The sequence below is a fragment of the Euphorbia lathyris genome, chromosome 7, assembly GCF_963576675.1.
Source record: "Euphorbia lathyris chromosome 7, ddEupLath1.1, whole genome shotgun sequence".
Classification (NCBI taxonomy): Eukaryota; Viridiplantae; Streptophyta; class Magnoliopsida; order Malpighiales; family Euphorbiaceae; genus Euphorbia; species Euphorbia lathyris.
In genome coordinates, this window is record NC_088916.1 from 42,019,843 (window position 1) to 42,030,148 (window position 10,306).

General features: G+C 34.5%; 1 protein-coding gene across 1 annotated transcript; it reads left to right on the top strand.

Moving 5' to 3' along the window:
- Positions 1 to 381: 381 nt before the first annotated feature.
- On the top strand, positions 382 to 6,865 carry LOC136235590 (inositol-tetrakisphosphate 1-kinase 3). The gene is made up of 10 exons (XM_066025379.1): positions 382 to 808; positions 1,476 to 1,557; positions 1,837 to 1,869; positions 4,634 to 4,754; positions 4,919 to 5,011; positions 5,210 to 5,329; positions 5,426 to 5,602; positions 5,979 to 6,034; positions 6,134 to 6,218; positions 6,330 to 6,865. Exons 1-10 carry the CDS (start codon positions 603 to 605, stop codon positions 6,416 to 6,418), a joined length of 1,062 nt encoding a protein of 353 aa, XP_065881451.1. The 5' UTR covers positions 382 to 602; the 3' UTR covers positions 6,419 to 6,865.
- The last annotated feature ends 3,441 nt before the right edge of the window (positions 6,866 to 10,306 follow it).

The window sequence follows — 10,306 nt, forward strand, 5'->3', positions numbered from 1 at the left end:
TTAGAATTCCACCGTTTATGCCACATAACAGTTCTGCTAGATTAGTTATAATTGTAAGTTTGTGGAAAATTTAGGTATAGTTTTATGAGTTTATTTGATATAAGTGTATATCTGATTTTCTGTAATAATACAAGACCAAATATGTGTATTAATCCTATTACTTCTAATGTGGATGTATTGATTGGTTCAAGTGTCATATTTCTTTATTTACTTGTTATGATAGGTTAATTAATATATGTTAAAACTAGATTGAGTAATGGTTTTTGGTTAATGATCACCCTCTAAAATAAATAAACATTTTCCAAATTGACAATATATTATATAAAAAATCCAATTTTTGTAACTAAGACATTTTCTCCTGCTGCTGAGCGGCTTATATATAAAAAAACTCCAACCCTCAATTGTCTCTCTCTTTCCCTGTGTTCATATGCTAAGCACACAAATTTCGTGATCCCACTTGTGCGTTATCTTTTTCTCTCTCTCAAGAAGACCGACTTTTCCCTCTCTTCTCCGAATTCTGATTCCATCTATTCCAATTTCTACTCCCTCCTGCCCGCATTTTTCATTATTTCTTTACATACTTTCTTAGGGTTTATAAGACTATGAGGTTGCAGGAGGAGATTGTTCCGTTTGATCGAAACGCAATTAGTGGAGAAAAAGAGGAGGAAGACGCCCACATCATCTCCTCCATTGAAGTTGGATTTCCTTCTCCTTGCCATCTCCAAAGGAAAATTGTTGTTGTTGGTTACGCGCTTACCTCCAAGAAAATTAAGAGTTTTTTGCAGCCCAAGCTTGAAGGATTAGCTAGGTAAATTATTATTATATAAATTCGTATTAAAACTCACAATTTCTCTACCAAAAGGATACTGTATCTGAATCTCTATCTTTATGAGTCTGAGTTGTCTGTAGCCATAAATTTATTGGGGGAGTGTTTTGCGCCTTTTTTATTTTTTTCCCCCTCGGTTCTTGTATGGGCTCATTTGATTTCCAAAGTTTCTGGGGGCCGAATATTCTGCTTTGCGATGCATGTCCTTTTCCTTTTGCTGGCGAGAAAGTGATTTTAACCAAATTTAAATCTAATGGAATTGGCTAAATGGTCATTTCATTACCTTAAAAGTCAAAATAATTTAATATAGTTTCTTATATCCCTTTCTATCAATTTCTCTATAAATATGCGCGATTACTTCCATGTCCAAACTCATACCAACTGTGATGTTTACTGACTAATTTTGAGACATATTCTTAATTAATTTATAGACGTAGTGATTAGTGACTGCACAATGGAACTATTCCTGCACTTGGTCTCAGTTCTTTTGATTATGTGTTTTTAGTAGGAATAATGTTTAAGTATTGGTTTGTGGAGAGCTAACTTCTTGGGTAAACTTGATTTTTTATATGAACATATTTTCATTTAGAATTGTAATTGTGCAAGTGTCCTTGCATTACTAACCAATGGAATATTGAACTTGTTGCAGGAACAAAGGGATCTTATTTGTTGCAATCGATCAAAACAGGCCCCTCTCAGACCAAGGTCCTTTTGACATTGTGTTGCACAAGGTTTGTTGTTTTTTGATGTATAAATGTGTAGAGTTCTAATTCTACTCTGGAATTGCATAATTTTTCTCTTTGGGTTTCGTGGAGAGCTTGTTGAGATTTCTATAACGCTGACTTAATTGTTAAAGATTTAATCTTATGAGGAGGCTTCTCTGTGGGTATACAAATTGGTTGATCATTTTTCCTTTAAATGATTGTGGATATAATCAATTTGACTTATGATGGCTCTTATCTAACCTATGTCATTTTTCTTTTTCTTTTCTTTTCCCCCCCTTAATGTAGCTAACTGGAAAAGAGTGGCGGCAGATTCTTGAGGTTGGTCCCTTCTATTTTCATCTTCTTTAGTTTTTCACCATGATAATCTGAATTTCAAATAACATATAGGATATCATGTTTTGTTGCATCACTTGCATTGTTGCATAATATGTGCCATGCAATATCTATCAAGGCAGGGAATCACATATCATCAGCTTCTGAATGCTTAAATCTTGTTCCTGTCTGACATAATTTGCAGAGTGCTTGCTTCTTCCTCCATGCATCATGACTTGATAGTTGAGGTCGAGGCAGCAAGTGAGGATATTTTCTACTTTCATGAGAATCTAGCTGATTGTTTCAGGTTTTCCTTGGCATTATTTCCAAAACATTTTTTTCTCTTGCTGTTAAACCTTTAATCAGCTGAATGTGAGATGGCTGCTGTTTTCCCCATTTATATGGGTTGAACTCGAACTGTGTCAAACGGTCTTGAAAATTTCACCTGCGGGCATTGAGACGCTGAGGAAAGGGCCTAAATCAGCATGATTCGTCGATTCAAATTAAGATATCTACGATACCCTATAGTCAAAAGTAAAAAAATAAAATAAAATTGGAAAGGTCTACTTTCTGAAACCCCAATTCAATAATTTCTTTACCAGTGTTCTAGTCTTATTAAGTGTCATCGTTTACGATCAGGCTATCTGAAAAACTCTTCTTAAATGTATATGGGTTGATTGGAGGTCGACCTTCCAAAACCCCAATTAAAAAATCTCTTTACCGGTGTTCTAGTCTTATTAAGTGTCATCGTTTACTATCAGACTATCAGAAAAGCGATTCCTAAATGTATATGGGTTGATTGGAGGTTGACTTTCCAAAACCCCAATTCAAAACTCTCTTTACCGGTGTTAAGAATCACAAATATATATGCAAGTCTTAATATCTGGAAAAAAAAACAAAATAGCAAGAGATTTGCAATAAAAGATACCAACAAGGCTGACTAAAAGCAGCTGTAAATGTGTGACGCAGTTAATTAATCGAGTGAGGATAGGATCTATTTTTCTAACACAGAAAACACAATTATGAAAGTATTTAGTGTCTTCCAATTAACCTGCTAACTTTATTGCTCCATTTTACATCAACAAAATCCCATTCACCCCTTCAAAATTTCCTATAATTATTCATCAAGGCGGACTCTAAAATTAAATAATACACAAGAATTTGATGAACAAATACCAACCAATTACTGTCAATCTTTTCTCCACTCTATATCAATCAGCTTTCTTTTTCAAGGACTCGGGAATTAAATCCAAATCAATACAATGTAATACCAATAGCAAAAGTCGTGTTTGGCTTCATGGATGAGTATCTCTGAAATGAGCCCTAGTTAGGCTCCCTTCATAGGGCCCTGAAGTGAGATTCCTGGTGCATGACCTAGACTGGTATCAATTGTTTACGATCAGGCTATCTGAAGAACTCTTTCTAAATGTACTTGGAAGCAATTGGCAGTTATAACCTTGAATATATTGAATTTTGTGATCTGAATTGAGTGATAATTTGGAAATAGGATGTCGATGCATTAGTTTGGACTTGGTAAAAGCTTTGCAAGTATGAATTTACATGTTTGTGCACACAAATTTTCCAGATTGTTCTTCTATTTGAGTCTTATGTCCATAGATGCAGTATAGTCTGCATTATCCATGATGCTGAATGTCATTGTTTAGCTTGACCATTATTATTCAGTTTTGCATTATGATTGTTTGGCTATGCAGGTTTGTGTATACTTTGCCACTTAGAGTGTGCAAGGTGGTAAAAAATTTCCCTCAAGTGAAAATGACATAGAATTGTCAATTTTTTTATCATTTGATTAATTTCTTATTTAATAGATTGTTTGAGGAGGAAGTGGTTCTCTGTTCTTTACTATCTGGAACTAGCAATTCTTTTTGCCCCCCTTTTCTCATAGTTGTTTGTCTTGTTTATGTGGTTGATAAGTGATGGTTATGAATACTTTGTCCTGAAATTTATGTTGAATTTGTGTCCTTATTATACACACACATACACAATCAAAACATAATATAAACGTCCTACAACAATAATCAACAAAAATAGGCAGTAACAATGGCAACAAAGATGATGATAAGAATTTATATTGAGGTTAAAATGATGAGTACATCTTAATTTGTACCATTATATTAAATAGCGCCACAAATTTGTATGCTGTCCTATTTGAAATATTCCTCTCCCGATTAATACCTTTATTTAGAAAATTATATTTTAAATGTGAGTATTAGTTGGGAGACAAAAATATTTTGAATAGGACACTATACAAATATATATCGTTATTTAATATAATGTTACAAATTAAGACGTTCACCTCAATGTAGGGTCCTATACTCATCCTTATTTCCACTATTCCTGCTTTTTTTTTTGCAATTATTATTAGAAAATTGGTAGCTTTTGTTATGTTTACCTTGTGTATAATCATAACTATACATTATAAAATTTGAACAAGATGCTAAAATAATCTCTGATAGACTTTGAGCCAGAACGACCAAATGTATACTGAAGAGCAGGAATTACAGAGCATTAGGCCCTTGACCTGAAAATTGAAGCAGTAAAGCTTGGATATGCCATGCTCCATGCTAGAATTGATCATTGCTATCAAAATTTATGTATCAATTTCATTGAGGATAATGTTTCTCTAGTGGCTTTGCATATTTATGCGGTTAGAATTTCATACCATTATTCTGTTTATGATTAGGTGGTTTGCTCTCCCCATTTTTTCTGCTATGCTATCAAGCCTTACCTTTTATCTGCCTGTTAATTGTAGGACTATAGAAGAACGCATCCTGAAGTCACTGTTCTTGATCCTCCAGATGCTATTCAACATTTACACAATCGCCAATCCATGCTCCAGTGTGTTGCTGATATGAAATTGTCAAACTCTTATGGTAATTGTCATGATATTTTGATAGATGTTAGATTATGAAAGTAGAACCTTTCTCTGTTATGGTGCCTTCTGGTTTTCTAATTTACACCAGGCCTTCCTTTTTGTTTGTTTCCTGTCTGCTTTAATTGTTTGAGAAGTAGAACACTTTTGTGATGTATGATGCAGGAAAAGTTGATGTTCCCAGGCAACTAGTTGTCAAAAAAGATGCTTCATCCATCCCTGGTGCAGTGACAAAAGCTGGGCTGATGCTGCCAATTGGTGCGTCTTTGTTGTAATGTAGTGACATAATGTATTTTTTGTTGTAGCTATATGGATCTGTTTGCGGTTCATGCAATAGTTTTCAGGATTATATTGGAGGCTATTGATTTGTGAAAATCATCAAGAGATACTTTCTGCTATTACTTAACCATTTCGCTGCAATTAGTTGTTATTGATTTAATCCCGATAATGTTTCAGTTGCGAAACCTCTAGTTGCTGATGGGAGTGCAAAGTCACATGAATTGTCACTTGCTTATGATCAACACTCGCTTCGAAAACTTGAACCTCCTCTTGTTCTTCAAGAGTTTGTTAATCATGGTACTTAAATAATATAACACTGTGCCTTACTAATTTAACATCATCAAATGCATTGGATAATATAACTCATATGTAGCCTGTTTGACATGATTGTAGGTGGTGTTATGTTCAAAGTCTATATTGTCGGGGAGACCATAAAGGTGGTGAGGCGGTTCTCTTTACCTGATGTCTGTAAACGGGAACTGTCCAAAAATGCTGGTGTCTTTCGCTTTCCTCGAGTTTCTTGTGCAGCAGCTTCTGCAGACAATGCTGATCTGGATCCTGGCATTGCTGGTGAGATATACTGTTCTGTTTCTTCACATTTTTCCTTAGCAGATTCTGGAGTAAGTAGCATGTATAGGTTTTTGGTTACTTGATTATGGGAGAGAGTCATAGATGTAGAGCATGGAGTGGGGGCAGTTCGGTTGGTCCTCTTGAAGCATTGTGCCTTCCTTCTCTAACAAGATGTACAGGGCTCTTAGTATGGGCAATTATCCTCAGGGCACTCAGCTCGGTTGGTCACGTTGTTTGAGTATACTTTCCTAAACCCAAGCTTTTGTGCCAGTATATATTCAGTCCACTTCTCTGAGTTTTCATCAGAGATATTGTTTTAATAGTTTTCCTGTAATATCTTTTTAGATTCCTCTAACATAATTCTGTCCTGTTGCAGAGCTTCCTCCACAACCCTTGCTTGAGAAACTTGCAAAGGAACTTCGTCGCCGTCTGGTAGCTTCTATACCTGTATTTCCTTTTGGGCTTATACAACATGTATTTATGATTTCTGAGGTCATTTGGCATCTAATCTTTGTTAATTATCATATGCAGGGTCTTCGGCTGTTCAATTTAGATATTATTAGAGAGCATGGGACCAGAGATCAGTTTTATGTCATTGACATTAACTACTTCCCAGGCTAGTGAAAATTCACTCTTTGGTTGCCCTGCCGTTTCTGAATTATAAAAAAGTAAATATTGTTTCAATTGTTCTTTCCTAAATCAAATCAAATATCTCTTAATATGGCAGGGTATGGGAAGATGCCAGAATATGAGCATATATTTACGGACTTCCTTCTGAGCCTGGGCCAGAGCCAATACAAGAAAAGATTGTGTTAGCAACTGACGGAAGCATCTCTTAGTAAAAAATGAAATGCACTGATTCTAAATTTACCATGTCACCTGAATAAGTGTTGCGGGATGAAAGCTTGTGCTTTGCTTCAACAATGTATAGCTTAACGTAATCCCTGCCAGCGGCTGGAGGAGGAGGACATTTGCAAAATGCAGAAGCTTCCGACCTTCAACTTCTGTATTTACCGACTTGCTGGTGGGTTACCTGTCTGCTACTGAATGGTTGATGATACTTACAGTTCCCTGGGTTTGCTCACTTTGATATGTTCTCTTACCACTATTTTGTGCTTGTCCAATGAACGTTAGGTGAATGATGTAAACAGGCACTGGCTCCTGTTGTCTGTATAGACATTTTTGTTTCCCGCTTGTATTGACAAGTTGTACAATTTATTCATCTCACATGTTTCTTCTAATCTTAAGGTGCCATATTTGATCTGTGGAATGCATTTTGTTGCTCATCTTATGAGCTTTTTCCAGGGGTAGCAATTTGTGTAAGTTGGTAGTGTTCATTCCATGTCAATTATCAGGTTAGTGTTAAATGAGTTCACTCCAACCCAACCTAAAAAATTTCGATATCTTTATGGGTTTCATATAATTATAGTATCGAGTTTGTGGGACACATGCAATTGTACTGCTTTTGTTAATGATGATAATTAACTCTGATAATTTAAAAGTTTGACTCAAAATTTATTAGCAAATTTTAATTGTTAGGTTTATGTAATATGTTCATCGGTCATGTGTAATATGATTATTTCTATTAATGACGATGCGTATAAATGTGGAAGGTTTTAGTCGTATTTGTTGGTGATATTTGACATGAGGTTATTATAATTTAAAAATTTGTTAGAAGCAATGTTCGAAACGAAGGCTGCCTGGACCGCCTAGGTCCCGTCTAGGCCTTCGAAATTGAGAATCCGTTCCGATTTTCTCCAATTAGTCCCTCGAGGTATTTTATTTACTCCTAGACGATTTTTAGATGCTTGACGAAAACATTTTTTTATTGTGAATTTATTTTTTTGGTTTATTATAATTCACTTTTAAGTTGTTGAAAGGTTGATGTTTGCACATTTTTAAAGATATATATTATAAATATACATGTTTCTCTATATTAAATAATTTTATATTATTATTTTTAGATTGTGTAATATATATTTTATCGAATTTATATAACAATTTGTTGATTAACAAATAAAATATACAAAAATACAAATCCCATTAATCCCCAAGGGCCCTATTTGCCTTATTAGCGTCTAACGTTTTTTACAACCTTGGTTAGAAGTAGCTTATTGAATTTAAAGTTTAAAAAGTATTTTGTGGTGTGAGAACCATCTGATGAAGTTTTGTACCAATGGATCTAATGAGCATTCTGATACTCAGATATGGTTTCATAATGATGGGAAGTTGATACTTAATAGGTTTTCCCATTATGGGTATGTACGTACTTAAAGATGAATTAATTAAAGCATCTTCCAAGTTTATAAGAAGAATTAGAATGTTTTATTCAAGGGAAAATTAGGTTAAGACAAATGAACAAAAAATTGGTTTTCTTTTATTCAGCAGCAGCAAATGATAAAACCACATTGTAAGTAAACAACAGAAAGTAGAAAGTAACACTCATCCAACCAAGTAATTATCTAATGGCATGGCATGGCATGGCATGGCATCTACAGATGTGGGATAATGTTATTTCACTAATCAATATGTACCTAAGTCTGCAGCTCTCTCTCTCTTACTATACTGAAGGAAAATTAAAAGGAGAAATTAGATTGCATTGCATTTGCCTCTCGGCTAGGCTAAGAGTTACAGAATCCAAAAGTAGATAAAACTGAAAAACATGATATGATAAAACCCAGAAAAAGAAAAAACCAACTAGCCTAGGCAGCCTGTAAATCGGGAGCAACCTCAGAAGCAGAAGCAGCAGCATCAATTTCATCATCAGCAGAAGCAGAAGAAGAAACAAAGGTCCAATCAGGAGGAAGGACGGGAAGAGGAGGATAAACAGTGGGTTTTCGCTTAATATCCCATGGCTGAGATTTCTTGGGCCTTGTCTTCATGTGATGTGCAGTTGCCTTCTTCTTTGGCCTAGATGAACATTCAATCACCAACCCTAACTTCGACTCAAGGATTGGAGTTGGGCACCCAAATACACAAGAAGACATGATGATGGACATTATCTTCTTTCCTTTCTGTTCTTTTTTTGATGGATGAAAGATGATAAAGTTCCAATACAAGGATTCTTTTTCACCTCTCGATTCGGATTAGATTACAATCAACTTCTTCTTTCTGTTTGGGCCTCTTCTCCTCTCTTTTAATTGGATTTTTTAACATCAAAGATAAAATTACAAACTGTTAAAATTAATTGCCAATTTTTTTTTTTTCTAAATAAAGTATGATTATACAATCTTGGTAAAGGCTTTATTGAAAAATTGTAGATGCATTTCATAAATTTTAAACTCTATCATAGACTCATAATATATACACCTTAATCCTTAAAATAGATTAAAATAATAATATAAAAAATTCTTGAAAATTGTGTTTCAACAGAAGGGGTGAATAGAACTATTGGTTAGTTTTAACCTTTTATAAATTTTTCACTTATCATTCAATGGGTAGCACAGAGGCAAGCTTCGAAATCAGAGGAAAGTTTAGTTTACTGAGTTAATCAGTCTACTAAGCTGGATTCTGCTTCTGACGTATGCGCTTAGAGGACACCTCGTTTAATAGAGCTTCTGACTATTATCAAGATAGATGATAGTTTAAATAGCGCATAATAATCAGAGGTTATGTGTAAGATAAATAATCAGTGCAGAAAATATATTCAGAAGTAATAAAGATAGAGTTAAGAAATAAGTTACTCAGCAGATTTATACTAGTTTGGCCTCTCGCCTACATCGAGTCCTCAGAATTCATTCTTCTGAGCTTTAATTCACTAAAGCACTCTTTAACGGGTAGAGCACAAATCTTTTTACAATAGATATAGCTTCTGTAAAGTACTTTCCTTTATAATCACACTCAGCTATCTATCTCTCTAGTTAATCGTTTATAACCGAAGCAATAGTAAAGCTTCTGAATTACAATAGAAATTTTGTTATGATATGGAAATTAGTTTGAAATATTCTCTCTCTGTTGAGTTTACACAAATATGAAAATGAATATGTATAACAATTTGCTCTAGTTTTCACTTCAAGAATTTATCTCTTTTTCGCGTGGAGATCAATTGTGACAATGAACTCTTGGCTTGGCTTTTATAGTGGAGCATTTGGAGAAGACTATTTGAAATTAAAAAGAGAAGTTGGAGGGAAAATCCTCTTCTGTCTTATGTCTTCTGAAATGTTTATGTCCACTTCCCCATTTTATCCATAAATGGAAAGTTGCCGTTGATGAAATCGGGCTTTTGTAGATCGTTGAACATCGTGTCAATGATAGTCTTCTGACTTCTGGTATTGTAGACTTCTAGTCTGAATCTTTCATAAATGGTTGATAGAGAGACGTTTGTATGACAAAGTCTTCTGTCTTCTGTCGGTTTTGCTTCTTTTGGAACGCTTAAGTTGACTGGTTGTCAACATGGTTTTGATTCCGGATCTGGCTTCTGGGTTATGAGCCAGACTTAAGCTTTGGGCCTTTAATTCTTTTGAGGTCTTTGATTTTATGCTTAAATTAAAGTACACACTAGACAAACACATTAGCATAAAACAACTTAATTCAATTCTGAAATTAAATATTTTGGGGATTGTTATACACCAAATCAATTAAATTAACAACCTGAATAAACATTTATCATGTTATGCCTGCATATATTGTGATGTGTAACTCCCCACCCCCAAATTAAAATGGAACATTGTCCTCAATGTTATCAAGATGGCAGCAATTTATAGA